The 15,689-nt window shown below is 36.3% G+C and overlaps 1 protein-coding gene and 1 pseudogene across 1 annotated transcript in view; one reads left to right on the forward strand and one right to left on the reverse strand.

Moving 5' to 3' along the window:
• LOC148942208 (protein ecdysoneless homolog) overlaps nt 1-15,435 on the reverse strand; it is a 222,158-nt gene extending 206,723 nt beyond the window's left edge. Inside the window, exon 1 of the mRNA XM_089103380.1 lies at nt 15,155-15,435. Coding sequence (XP_088959506.1) covers nt 15,155-15,435 — 281 coding nt within the window. The remainder of the gene's footprint in view (nt 1-15,154) is intronic.
• Nucleotides 4,409-5,044, forward strand: LOC148942212 (putative histone deacetylase 1-B pseudogene; annotated as a pseudogene).
• Nucleotides 15,436-15,689: the final 254 nt, after the last annotated feature.

Here is a 15,689-nt window from a genome sequence, read left to right on the forward strand (position 1 = left end):
TATATTTCTACGCTAGCTATGCTACTTGCTACAATTCAAGTTCCTTTCCACCTTCTACAGCTTAGTTGTAAGTCTTCAAATGATAAAAATACTCTAAATGATTATTATCTAAAATTAGTATCTTGCCTTAAAACAGCTGAATTGACCGCTGTACCACAGGAGCGAGTCAGGCGAAACACGCGTAAACCGGAGTGGTCGTGGGATCCTGATTTGAAATCGATTAAAAATAAAGCAAAGTTTTGGTTGCGGAGTTGGGTTTCTTGTGGTCGTCCGTCTGAAGGGGTTATTCATCAAATAAAGCAAAAGACAAAATTAGAATATAAAAAATACCTGCGCTCGACTAAATCAAAAATATCGAATTTCCCGTTAAGTAAATCTGATTGGCAAAAGGTAATTAATTCTGAAAAACTTGATGATTCTTTTGCTACAAGCCCGATTAGTGCCGGTGGATGGCATAGTTATTATAGTAAAGTTTTTAGTTCAGTGAATTATCATGTCCATTCGGTTTTTTCGAAACTTCTCATTGCCGCACTTCCCGTATCGCTGAGCCAAACTCAGATTTTGTCTGTTGAGCTCTCTGTGGTTCAGCAGGCAGTAAAAAGGTTGAAATCAAATTCCCTCGATTGTGATGGCATTTCTGCCAACCATTTAAATGTTGATTGCCCACTTCTTTTTCAACACCTGCAGTTGCTTTTTCAAATGTGCTTGTGTGCGTCTGCGGTACCGGATAGCTTCCTATGTGGGTCTGTAACATCAATTCTTAAAAGAGGGAAACCTCCTAGCGATTGCTCGTCGTATCGGCCAATAACTGTGTCATGCAATCTCAGTAAAGTTTTTGAATATGTTCTTCTTCCGTCCATATCGAGTGCACATTTTGGCGAAAATCAGCTTGGATTCTCGTCTGGGGTAGGGTGCCAGCAAGCCCATCGAGTTCTAATTAATCTTCTTATCGATGCGACTAAAAAGGGATATGAACTCCATCTTTGCGCCTTGGACCTTTCCAAGGCTTTTGACAGCGTCGTCCACTCACAAGCTCTGTTTTCCCTTTTTAGTCATGGCATTAATCTTTCTCTGGTTTCTCTCCTTCGTTATTGGTATGCAAATTCTTTTCTACGAATAAAAGCTGAAGGGGTTATTTCCGATTCTAAAATTCCGGTTCGGCGTGGTGTCAGACAAGGTGCTGTCCTTTCCCCTTCTATCTTTAAACTTTGCATTTCTTCTGTTTTATCTTCTATCCCAACCACTTGTATTTTTCAGGCGATTAATCTTTCTTACATAGCGTATGCTGATGATATACTTCTAATTAGTAGGACTAGAAAAGGTCTTTCTGTTTCTGTATCTACAGTTGCAACAAACCTTAGTAAGATTGGTCTATCACTGAATTTCTCTAAATGTGAATATCTTTCGTTTAATAGTAATTGTAACTCGCCTTTAGATTACGCTTCTTTTTCTGTCCCATGTGTTTCTTCTTTTCGGTGGTTGGGTATAAACATTGCTAAAAATCTTAAATCTCTCCGAGAACAAGCCGTGGCGAATTGTAAGAAAAAGATCCAAGTATCTTATTCCAAAATTGTTGCCAATCGGGGGAAATACAGTAGGAAGACACTTGCTAAATTTTATTCTGTTTTTACTGATCATTCAATTTTGTTCCTTTCTGGTGTTTATCCCATTCTTGGGCGAAAAAATACCCGGTCATTACGTTCTTATTATTTTCGGTTCTCGCGTTTTCTACTGTATTTGCCTCCGTGGTACCGGAACCGTAACCTTGTCTCAGTTTTTGGGCTTCCAGATATAACTGAAAAGCTAGTTGAGCTTGCTGACAAACTCCCCAGACAGTGAAGGCTCTCCCAGCTCATCATGGGTTTGTACGCCTCCTTCATTGATTTAGTGAAGTGTATTTAGTGTGTTTTGTGATTTTGTGATTGTGTATTTTGTGATGTATTTAGTGATTTAGTGTATTTAGTCGATTTGTATGTATTTTTTCTTTTCTTTTACTTATACTCCGCTTTTGTTACCTTAGCGGGTTAAAAATAAATTATTATTTATTATTATTATTTGATCTGCCATCAGCGGTCCAATTACCCTGGAACACGTATTTTGGCAGAAACTTTCTCAAAATGCCTTTGAAACCAACTTGAGACTTCGAAACCTATTTTTAATTCCTAAAACATCTAATAATAACATTACACTACTAATTACCGATTTTCATGTATGTATTGGAATAAATTAATTTAAAATTAGTTTCTTCAAAATTAGTGTTCCAACGTTGAAGCCAAGTTTCGCGTCCAAGAGCAATCTGACTTGTCTACCCGTGAAAAGATCTGATGCCGCTTATGTTTATATCTGCAAAAACGTTCTCTGGAGCACTCGCACCCCGGTCCGGGTTTTTATAATGGGTGAGATAGGGAATGATCATACTGCTAATTCTATAAACTGTGGTATTGAAAGAGTATAATTTCTTTACAAGTCATGATCATAAGAATTAAATTCACTTCTGAATACATCTTCGCCATCTATATTACAAATATGGTATTGAATAGCTTAGTTTCAAATTAAATTACGAAAAAACAGTTTTTCAACTGAAAGCAAGGAGCAACATTAAAAGTCAAAACGAACAGAAACTATTCCGTATACGAAGGTGTTGCCCCCTTCTCAATACCTTGCTCTTCACACTAAAGTTTTTAGCGCTTTTAGAAAAGATTCCCATTCTAATTAAACGGCCCTTGTGTTTCAGGAGTCGTGCTTAAGAGATTGGGACAGTCAAACTTTAGTGTAAAGAGCACGGTCTTAAGGTGGGGACAACCCCTTCATATACGGAATAGTTTCTGTTCGTTTTGAGTTTGAATGTTGCTCCTTGCTTTTAGTTGAAAAAACTTATTTTTTTATTTAATTTCTGATCGTTTTTCAAATAATGCTGGTAAATCTGGCTCATTCTTCATGAAAAATTCCCTCCCCTTACGTGAAACTCCTCCGTGGAAAGTCTCTCCCACCTAAAATGAACCCCATAAAATTCTCTCCGGGCGATTCCCCTGTAAAATTCGTTCCCGACAATTCCATCTTCACTGAAAATCCCCTCCCCCGCCGGAAAATTTCTTGCGGACAATTCAGCATGAAGAATTCTCCTTAGCAATCTTTCACTTGAAAAAGACTTCACTTTCTAATCGTTTTCCCGATCATTCCGAAAATCCCCCTTCCATGGAAATTTTTTCCCGGAAGTTTTAACACGCTGAAAATAGCTTCCGGATAATTCCACCAGAACATCTTCACATACAAAATTGAGTTGACAAAGATAAAGTAAGAAAAATAAAAAGAATTTCGTACAGGAATTCTGTCAACCCCCCAGTGTAAAATTTCCCCTGGAAAGTTCAGTCCCGGAAATTTCCCTCCCCCACAGCAAATTCTTCCTACAGAAACTCACTCCAAGCACAAAGTTCCCCCTCCCTAAAAATATCTGTATACTTCCCAATAATAAATAGTACAGCCTACGTAAACAATAGGTAAATTTCATGACTTATAGGCCTCTCCCCACTGGCTGTGGGGGGTCGCATTACCCCTACATATATATTTATTTGGATGTTTCAACTATGGTGAACAAAATGAATATCTCAAATTTTAACCGGAGAACTTTGGGGGGAAAAGGGGCATGGGAGGGAGTTAGTTGCCTTCCAATCTTTTCGGTGACTTAAAAGAGCACTAGAACTTTTAATTTCCGTTCCAATGCACCCTCTCCCGATATTCTAGGACCACTATTTTGATACGATCACCCCAGGAAAAAACAACAACAGATAAACATGCATCCGTGATCTTTCTTCTGGCATAAAATACAAAATTCCACATTTTTGTATATAGGAGCTTGAAACATCTGCAGTAGAGTTCTCTGATGCGCTAATCTGACGGTGTGATTTTCATTAAGATTCCTTGACTTTTAGGGGGCATTTACCCCCTTTTTCGAAAATCAGGCAACTTTTTCTACAGCTCGTAACTTTTGATGGGTAATATTAAACTTGATGAATCTTACATGATTGAAATCACCATCATAACAGTTGATTCTTTTGATGTATCTACTGATACCAAATTCCTTTTTTTAGAATTTCGGTTACTATTAAGCCGAGTCGTTACCGACGTTACAGTCGTTTCTGTTTTATTTTAAAAATATTGCAGTTAAAAAATTGTCTAAATAACGACCTATAGGGGACAGGAGCTAATCAAACACGAGTCAGAGCAATCAAAATCCAAGGAGGCACCCACTTTCCGCCAACTGGAGTACATCTTAGGTCACTACGTGTGCCGCACATTTCCTCCGCGCTTGACACAGTCTCTGCAACGTTTGGCACACTTCCACCACGCTTGGCACGTGCCACCTGGTCTACATGATTTCTGAAAGTGGGCGCCTCGTGGTTGATACATACACCACGGAGATAGCGTAGAGGAAGCCTTTTACTATACAAATCGAGTCATGACAGTATCATTCCACAAATTTAGAAATTTTTTTCCCTGGAACTGGAGCTTTGGGGGATGTAGGTTCTGAAAAGGGAAAGCGATATTCAGTTAATGTGCCACTAAAAAGAGGAATAAAGGATCATAGTTATGAACAAATTTTTACACTCGTCATGACTAATGTGATGGAAGTGTATCAGCCAGGCGTTGTAGTGTCTCAATATGGTGCTGACAATTTAAGCGGAGACGCACTTGGTTGCTTTAAATTGACACTTAAAAGACATGGAAAATGTGTGGAATTTGTCAAGAAATACGATACGCCACTTCTACTCGAATGTGGAGGAGATAAACCTTCTAACGTAGCCAGGTGTTGGGCTTACGAAACCTCCACAGCTTTGGGTTGTGAAATTCCAAATCAATTGCCATTTAATGACTACATGATTTTGGTCCAAATACAAATCTACATATTAGGCTCTCTAATATTCAGGACCAAAATAGTAGGCAATATTTGTATCAAGTAAAAACCAGCATTTTTGAAAATCTAAGGATGTTGCCATGCGCACCAGGTGTACAGATGCAAATTATCCCTCTAATTTTAATTGAATAAGATGATAAGGAGCGCCAAAATCCAGAAAACCCTTGAATTGAGTTATCTGATTTTGAGGACAAAGGAAAAAGTCAAAAATCAAAGTGACCCTGTCATCAGTTCAGACAAGAAGCTGCAACAGAAATTGAAGTAATCACCTTATCATAGAAGAAAAACCTGAAGGTGTTTTTTCTTTTTTAAATTGTGGTAACTTAGGCTGTTCTAACTCCGATTTTATAATTTAAAACTAAAGAAATATACCATGTCAAATTAAGCTGTTTTTTCAGTTTAGGCTTACAGGTAAGTTAAAAAATTTGCTTTTGACTACAAACGAGTTTAATTAAGTTAACTTGTGCTTGGGACTCATTAACTCACTTATACAAATGTCCAGAAATTGTTTTAGAGAAAAAAAAATTCTTGCATGTAAGGCTGGCCAGAAAGTTAACGAATGTTTATTTTGGATAAAAACTCATCTGTTACAAGGACAAGTTCGATTAAGTCACTTAGGTATATTATATTCAGAGCTGCTAGTAAGTTAACAAATGCTTTACTTTTGGGGAGAAATTTGACATTTTACTAAAAAGGAAAATATGAAGGGGAAAAAGGAGACAGGTCACTGCTACACATGCAAAAAAGTGATTTTCCTTGCTTTTCAAAAATTTCAAAACCTCAAACTTAGGGAGTTTGACTAAGATGATTCCAATAAAAAGGTGTACTTTTTATTTGGTTTTGCTGCCATTTTCGAGGAGTTTAGAGCTCATTTCCGAAATTCTTCACTATGATACCACAATTACACTGCTTTATTCAGTGCATTGCTGTGGTAGCAAGCCACTGCACTACCACAGGGTGGTCCCATTAGGGGAGGGGGGATATCAAGGTGGTAACCATGATGTTTAGAAAGAGAACTGAATGGGAGATGGTGCTAAGGTACGGAAAAAGTTTCAAAGCTACCAGTAGCAGATTTCGACAGAATTCCAAAAGCTAACAACACTTGTCTGCAAAACTTGTGTTTTGACAGCTTTTCTTTTGAGCAAAAGTATTTTTGTATGTAAAAAGGGTATTTTTAGACAAAATCTGCAAACAAATTTCACTAGGCCACGAAAACTGCCAAGTAGCATTGCTACTATGCTACCCCACTTTTTGTATGGAGGATGATGCTAGTACTTCTTTTTATTTAAATTTTTACTTTATCTTTATTTTATCTAATTTTTTATATTTTTTATTTATTTAATATTTTTTTTTAATTTTATTCACCTTAATTTTTTTATTTTTAGTATTTCCTTAAAAGGAGGAGTATTGGAGCACAATTGTGTTATACGCATGAAACCCTGCAAAATAGATCAGCACAAATGAGACACAAACAATTATTCTGCTTAATAATACTTGTTTTAAATTGACCAAGTCCTAGATTGAGTCTTTCTATAATTAAGAGAGGCTACTTTCCCCTATCATTAAGATCATCTGTTACCATTTGACAAGATTGATGAAACTCTCAAGAATGCATCCGGACCCTTAAAGATCTCACGGGAACATATTTGAAGTGCCAACCTCCACTCTTCCTCCCTCTAGAGGACACTGATGACCTTCAACAGTCTTTGTGTTATGAAAGTGAAACCTTAAAAAGAAGATCTTCTGCTGAAATGAAGTACAAGAAAAGTGTTTTGAGCCTCATACCTTTGCTCAATTTTTATTTGAAAGCTTTTAAAGATCTGGAAATCTAAGTCTTGAATTTAGGGTGAAAACCTGCTATGGTTTAAAATTCTACTTAAATAGCAGGAATTGTAATTTCAAAAACTAAATCTCCAAAGAATGATCCAAAGGATAAACTATCCCTGCCAATTAGTAAAATTGATGACCTCATTATTGAAATAATTACTTGTAGACACAGAGCAATAAACAGACATAAAAAAAAAATATTTACAAACTACAAGGCAATCAAGGCCAAATTAAGGCCAATTAACTGGGAGTTGAAACTCCAGAATAGAATTAATGAGCTGCAGGATAAATTCTGGGCTAGTCACATAAACTCAGAAAAGAAACACAACAGAAAAATTAATCCCAATATTGAAAATCTTACCATTATATGACAGCTAGCATAAGACAGCAAAAAACTTTAAAGAAATGCCATTGAAAAAAAAGAAAAGCCAGATCACTATGAAAAATATGTCAAAGCTCAAATTAAATTGAGGAATTTCACCAAACAACTGTGCCACAATTTTGAACAAGATTCACTGAAGCATGTTGAATCCCAAGAAATACTGGAACTATGTATCTAGCAGAGATCACAACCAGAGATCCATAAAATGCTGAATCACAGCTGATAGAAATGAAGTCACTGGCACACAAAGTATAGCTGATCTTTTCAATAAGCAATTCACGTCAGTCCTCACCAACAAACCAGACAACACTCCCCCTCCCAACATAAAGCATGATATCTTGAAGAAATAAGTTGTAGTACTGTTACAAGACCTATGGTCAAAAAAGCCTGGACACCAATAAGACTGCTTGTCCCAACAAAATTCCCCCCTGCCTGCAAAAAGAAGCTGAGAGTGAAATTGACCAAATACTGGCTATAGTATTCTGACATACCCTTAGTTACAAATAAATTCCCCTCATTAGAAACTTCCCTACATTATACCTATCTTTAAAATGGGGGTTAGATCCAAAGCAGAAAACTATAGACCTATCAGCCCCACATCTGCTGTCACAAAAGTATTTGAGAGGATAGTTAATGATGTAGTGAATCAGGGAAAGTCCGACAGTGGGGTAAGTCCGATACCGACCTTCAATTTGTCTATGGTCCATTGTATCTGTGGGAGGCTTTCATATTTTCTTCCATATTAGTAGTAGTAGGCAACAGTGCCATCAACTTCTGGCAGAGTTAGCACGCTTTCTGTTCAGAGGGTTTTGAAGTTTTTTGGACGGCGTTTTTTTAGGAACACAGGTAACTGACTTTACTTTAACTTATGCAGATTATAAAGTTAGAGAGATAGAGAATTTTTTTTTCATTTCTTATAAACTAGAAGACAAGGAGCATCTTCCTGATTTTTTAAAACAAGCTAATGTTATTAGTTGAACAGATAAGAGGGGTGTCTGTCTTACCCCTAAAAAAGCCCACCTGGGGAAAGTCCGACATGTCGGTCTTACCCCCTACGGGGGAAGTTTGGCTGGGGTGTCGGACTTACCCCATGTTACCAAAGATGGATATTTGAAAGGGTAGAACAGATTCTAAGCTTTAGATAATAAAGGTTGAAGCCAGTAACCATCCTTATATGGCTCTACTAACTTAGTGGAATGTAGTGTTGTGTTGATCATTCATGTATTGCAGTTCTGTGCCTGCTTTCGTTTACCTTTCTCCCTTGTAATTTTTTTTTCGTCTTAACCTTTACTTGTGACCTGCCGTGCAAAAAGTGTAGCAAAGTAGAAATGCTACTTGGCATGTATCAAATTTGTTGGCAGATTTTGTCTGAATATACCCTTTTTACATATAAAATAATTTTTGGTCAAAGAAAAGGTGTCAAAACACAAGTCGTGCTCCGCCGTGCAAAAAGTGGGATAGCATATTAGCAATGCTACTGGACAGTTTTCATGGCCTAGTAAAATTTGTTGGCATTTTTTTTTCAAAAATACCAGTCTTCCACTATCCCCAAATTTTTGGGGATTTCCCCCAAAATCTGTCTTCTCATAAACATTCTCAAAATCGGTTCCCCAAAAATCCCCTTTCTTTCAGGGTTGCCACCCCTAGTGATTTAAAACTGACGACAATCCACCACTAGTAACTATTACTTTCACTTGACTTGAAATAATTTTTTCACTATTTTCAAAAGTTTATGTCTCAATTATTTACTACACATCAAAACCAGACATAGATCATTGAATTACTGACCTTTCTTCCTATGCTATTAAAAGTATACTGACCTTTTTATAGTTGTAGTACAGTGATCAATGAATATTAAGAATGCAGTTGGGTGTGTATTATTTTTATAATACCAATATCATTGGAGTGTACAACTCAATCCATAAACTATCAGCAGTAAGCTATATACTGTATACTTGAGACTTTGAATACTATGCACCATTAGCAGTATTAGAGTAAATATGAGACAGTACTTTAATATGATTAAGAAAACTATTGATATTTCTAACCGCAAGCTATACTAAGTTACATTTGTTACTTTTCTGAAAATTTTACCTATAGAAATACTTCTTGCTCAAAGAAAAGCTGTCAAATCACGGATTTTGCTGCTAAAGTGTTGGCAGCTTTTGGATTTCTGCTACTGGCAGTTTTGGAATTTTTTTTGCACACCTGCTTGTGACAGGTTTTCGAATACATTCATCAATTCATTCATAATTCCCCTTCGAATAAATTCATCCATTCATTCATAATTCCTTTGTCTTTTCTAGATGCCTAGAAACTATGTTCGGAAAACACAACGCGGGGTTGGAGGAACATATGATGCAACTCAGCTACAAAACGCGCTAGCAGAGATATCTTCAAAGAGAATGTCTATGCTACCGGCTTCGAAAGTATTTCAAATACCGCGCACTACCTTGCATGACCATCTTATGAAGAAGAAAAAAGTAAAAAAAACAGTTTGTGGTGGAGGGAGGAGTCAATAAATTCCTGCTGAAATAGAAAAGGATATGGCTCAGGGTCTCCGAATACTTTGAAAAGTGGGGCATAGGTCTCAGCAAGCAGGAATTGTTTGACCAAGTCCAAGACTATCTCAGCAAGAACAAAGTTCAAACAAGATTTAAGGACAACCAACCTGGTCATGACTGGTGGGTGGGGTTCAAGTGCTGAAACAAAATTTCACTAAAGAAACCAGAAAGGTTAGAAAACAAAAGACTTTTGCAGCAATCTGACCCCTTCATAATGTATGGTTTTTATGAGCTTTTGTATGAAACTGCCACGGTAATGGATATTCTTGACAAGCCCCAGTGCTGGTTTAATTTGGATGAGACATCTTTCTGCAGGGATCCTGGCAACACGAAAGTTTCTGGAGCCAAAGGCTCACCAGCGACTCGTAGAACAGGTGGTAACGGACGTGAAAATACAACTGCCTTGGTTTGTATCAATGCAAACGGAGAAAAATTCACAACTTTAATAGTTTTCTTTGCAAAGAATACCTGGACCTCATGGATACCTGTAGATGGAGCTTACCCTGGTGCATCTTACTCATCTACCAATAAAGGGTGGATGACGTCTGATCTCTTTATGAACTGGTTTGAGTTCCAGTTTCTTCCTCATGTAAAGGGAAAGGCACTTCTCATCTTAGATGGACATGGCACACATGCTCTTGCAAAACTTGCAAAGCTTTCTCTTGCTCTTGCAAAACTTGCAAACGAAATTAACGTGACAATTCTCAAGCTACCTCCACATGCATCCCACATGCTTCAACCTCTCGATAAAGTGGTTTTCAAGGGAATGAAAATGTCTTATGATCAGAATCTCTCGAAATGGCAGGTGGAGCACCCTGGCAACATTCTGTCAAAGAAGGATTTTGTATGTCTCTTATCAAAGGTATGGGATACCTATTTCACTCCTAGTCTGATTGAAAAGTCGTTCAAAGCAACTGGAATCTTTGATCAGAGTGTTCCAATGAGAGTAAACCCATCCATAATTGACCAAACCAAGTTTGAACCTACCAAGTTGAGATGCTATGCACAAATGAAAAAGGAGCAAGAGGAAAATTCAGGCACATCTAAAGTCACAACCACTGTCAACACTGAACTAGAAAAAATTACCTTTTCTGTTACCTTTAGTCCAAAGAAGATGCTTGGCAACAAATCAAAAACTTTTGAAGAGATTCTTCTTGACTAAATCAAGTGGCCCAACCTACAATCAGTTTCAGGAATAGAAAAACGGAAGAAAATTGTAAGAGAGGCAGAAGTGATGACATCAAAAGAACATCTAGAGGTGCTTAAGAGGGAAGAAAATCTGAAAGCAAAAGGCAAAGAGAAGAAGAAAAGTTCAGATGGGAAGGGTATAAAATCAAAAAAAAAAGATTTTCTTAAGAGGGAAGTCAATAGAGATACGGGTGATAGCGAATCAGACATCAGCCTTGAACTTGGCTCTTATGAGGATGATCAGAGTATTCAAGATACTATTCAAGAAAGTGACAGTAATGACAAGGAGACACCCAGTAAGCAAAAGATTGTTCCCAAGCTAAATGAGTACTATGCAGTTAGATACGATGCAAGGAATGACGAACAAGGTTACATAGGAAGGGTTCTAGACTTTCCTGACGAGGGAAAAGTTAAGCTCAAGTTTCTTCACTGCTTGATTCTTGCCACCTACTCTTTCAATTGGCCAAAGAAAGACAATATCGATACTGTGGATGACAAATACATTTTGCAGGACCAGTAAACTTAGTGGGAAAACCGGACCATTTGAAATAGCCCAAATCCGTCAGGTTATTGTATCGTACAAGGCAGTTACTAGCAAGCGTCAGTAGATCTTTGTTTTATGCCCATACACGTAAGCTACAACATATATGAGTAACTTTTTGTATCTGGAGTCAAACCATATTTTGTGTGATATGTTTTTCTTTTTTAAAATACAAGCAATCATTTACATTCAGTGATTTGAGCACCTCGGCTATGATACTTGTAACATTTATCTGTTGGGTAAGTCCGACACTGTCGGAGTTACCCCACAGCAGCAGAAAAAAGTATGGTCTGGCCTTTTGATGCCAGTCAGTTTGACATAAAAATTGTTTGCTTATGGACTTATAGTGATTCCTCGATGCCCTTTAAGATGGTGAAGTCATATTATTTTTGACATATTGTTGAAAAAAGCTAGTAAGATATGTTGCACTTCCCCCAAAGCTGGGATAAGTCCAACATAGCAGACTGCACCAACTTTGAGACCTGGTGATGGGCTACAAGCAAAGTATATGGGAAAATCAGAAACTGAATAATATGGGAAACTGTTGTAAAAAAAAAGGTTGATAGAAGATGATATGAGATACTCCTAAAAAAAATCTTGAGAGTCAATTTAACAAAAAAAAACATGTTAAGGTGTCGGACTTTCCCCAATTCACCCCCTACTTCTTTAACAAATTTTCAACAATGGTATCATCTCCAACAAGCAGCATGGCTTCCTCCAAGGAAAACCTGTAAAAACCAACCTTTTAGATACTTAAGAACAGACTACCCAGCTACTGGATAAAGACCTTAACATTGATTTGATTCATTTTGACCTAGCCAAAGCATTTGACAAAGCCCTGCACAATTGATTTCATTCCAAGTTAACAACAGCAGGAATCCACTAAGAATTAGTAGATTGAATAATACAATTCCTGGCTGATAGATCTCAGATGGCATGCTTTTTCATAATAGACAGCAAATATACTTACTTACAACCATACAAAGTCCTATGTGGCATTCCCAAGGGAGCAACACTGTTTTTTCTCTATATCAATGACCCAATACCCAAAGTCAGCAACCACCTAGCCCTCTATGCATATGACTCTATTCAGTGTATCCAACAAATCATCTATACAATCCCACCTTGATCATATACAGGTGGCTTTTCTCTTGTACTATATCCAAATATGTCACCATTCATTTTTGTCACAATAAACCACAGTACCAATTAAATGTGGAATAAAACAATAATTTTTTTTTAGCAAAAGGGTAATTTGAGTCACAAACCCCTTGGATATTATCCAAAGAAGACCTGAGTTGTTTCAAAACTGGCAAAATTTTGATCCCATTTTCCTAAATGATTCTATTTTTCTAAATTATATGGCCCACTGCCAAGTTACCATGAAATTTATCCGCCCCAACCCCACAATGTGCAAATATAAACCATGAATTGTCAACAGCAAAGTTTTTAATTGCAAAATTCAGCACTATTTTTGTCAATGGCATTTGAAAAACTTGAAATGCTAAGAGAATTGTTTATATTTGAGTTGCCTATCAAATGAGGTGTGTGCTGTTATTAATAATTATTTTTAGAATATATTACTCTTGAACAACTTATTTGTAAACTAATGATATGTTTTTAACCACTTTTCAATAACTTACTTAGCGTTGATAACTTCTTTGTGTGTTTACAAGAATGAAATAACTTTTGAGTCTTATTAAGGGTTTAAGATACAACTAGCCCCAGAAGCAATTATTGAATCACAAAACAGTATAAACAAGGCATCAAATGACATTTTCACTTTCATCTTAAGAGCTGGGCACATGTAGCTGATTTCCAAATCAGCACCAATTTTAAAAGAAATTGGTGTTTATTTGAGCTTGAAAAATTTTCTAGTTTTTGGCACCAATTTACAAAATTGGTGCTGATTTTCCTCATGATCATCACAAAAAAAATAAGGATACAAATAATAGTCAGCAAGAGATTTCTGTGGTGAAAGACCCCACTACTGAGCTGAGTTCAATAATGCAACTATTAATAAACTTCAGTTGACTATTTGTGTCCATGATTTTTTCTTTTGAAAATCTCACACAATAAATTTTTCCTTGTTTTTCCAATGTTTCTAAGAAATTCATGAATTTTTTAGAACCTATACATTCACAGAATATATACCCCCACCACCCTAATGTGCAAATATTTACCTTAAATTGCATCCTCAATCTAAATATAGCATCCATTTGCATCACAAACAAACTTTACTCTTATATTAGCCATATGGTGGATTTCCCTTAGAAAGGGGTTAGGTTGGGAAAATTAAACTTTCAGGGATGAGTCTACAGGCTAAAGTATGTCCCGGGAAGGTATTTTGAAGTACCTACCTCCACTCCTTCTCCCTCTAGAGGGTCCTGACCTTTAAAAATCTGTGAGTTATAGAAGTGAAACCTTGCAAAATAGATCTTCTGCTTAAATGAAGTACAACAAAATTGTTTTCAGCTTCACAACTTTGCTCAATCCCAATTTATGAGGTTTAAAGATATGCAAATACATTTCCTAAATTTTGGAAATAAAACATTGATATGGCTCAAAATTCGGTATTTGTTTAGCCTTGTGACACCTGATAAGGAGACATGTTAAGAAAACAATTCTTACTTTAAAATATGTATAATCCTCCTAGTTCTTATATTATCCAACGGGAGAACCTTTATCATCAAATCTTTTCTCTAGAAATACTCAAAAGAAAAAAAGTTTCCAAATATCACCACATTGAAAATTCAATGCTTAAGTCTTTTGAAATTGCTGATGTAAACTGCTGCCAAATAAGTTGTTTTATAGATAGCGTTTAGCACGTGTGTCAAAAAACGTGTTTAAAGAAAAAGTATTGGTAAATTGAAATTATAGAAATTCCATGCATCTTTTGTCACCTAACCTAACCTAACCTGATAACTTCAATTCAAAATCAACGGATTTTTTATATAATTTTCTTATATTATTTCATTTCTTTTCAATGCCATGCATATTTTGTATTTTTGCCGAAAATACAACATTTTGATTTTCACACCTGCTATTAATATTTTGTATTTATGCAACTGCTATTTGCCCTTTGCCACTGCTCTTTAAAAAAAAATATTAAAAAGACCCGCATGAACGCTATCTATAAAAGAACTTATTAGGCGGCAATTTAAAAAGACTTAAATATTGAATTTTCAATGTGGTGATATTTGGAAACTTGTTCTCTTTTGAGGATTTTTAGAGGAAAGACTTGATCATAAAGGTTCTCCCGTTGGATAATATAAGAACTAGGATCATTATACATATTTTAAAGTAAGAATTGTTTTCTTAACATGTCTCCTTATCAGGTGTCACAAGGCTAAACAAATATCCAAAATTCTGCTCAAATAACTGAAATTTCATTTTCAGAGCTAAAGCCAGAGAAAAAGAAACTGATAACTGAAAATAAAGGTAAAATGTTGTTTTGTTAAAATTTCAATGGGTCATGTAGGCAAATTTCAGGACCCTCTAGAGGGAGAAGGAGTGGAGGTAGATACTTCAAAATACCTTCCTGGGACATACTTTGGCCTGTAGACCCATCCCTGAAAGTTTCATTTTCCTGTTCTAACCCCATTCCAAAATAACCAAAAGTAGCTAAAACAGAATTTTACCAATAAGTTTAGTTTGTCCCTACCTCACCTAGCCTAAGGAATCTTATGGGCTATTTCCTGTAATATTTGACAGCAGACCAAATAAAAAAAAGCACTTACTTAATGATTACATCCGGATATTCCTTTGAAATCTTCATGAGCAAATATATTGCAATCCATTCATCTTCTATATTTTCTCCATATTGAAGGTAACCATCAAAGGAGAGCCATCCATTACCAACATTTGAGGGACACATAACCACTCCCTCTCCACAATGCCAAAAATGGCCTAAATCGTTTTCTAGAAGTTTTAAGTTGGTTTTCACATCTTGGATGTAGTTAGGATAGGACTCTTTGCTCCAAATTTGAAAATTTAAAGTTGTTCCAGCGAAATCCAGCATTTCTGGCTGCTTGAATTTTCCGTAAATTAAAAGCCAAGCGTAAGTCTTCTCTGCCAAATATTTTTGGCCCATTGTGTATTTTTTTTACTTTTTGGCTGAATCGTAAATGAACGATTTCTATTATAATTGTACCCGCGGATTTCCATGCGGATTGGCGCAAGAACAATTTTTCGCATTTATTCTTGATATTAAAAAGTTCAGTAGCACTGAAAATGCAGCATTTTATTCTTGATAATCATATTTATATCAGATAA

This window comes from Artemia sp. Qi Xiang Cuo, chromosome 17 (genome assembly GCF_049724085.1).
Source record: "Artemia sp. Qi Xiang Cuo chromosome 17, ASM4972408v1, whole genome shotgun sequence".
In the NCBI taxonomy this organism is placed as follows: Eukaryota; Metazoa; Arthropoda; class Branchiopoda; order Anostraca; family Artemiidae; genus Artemia; species Artemia sp. Qi Xiang Cuo.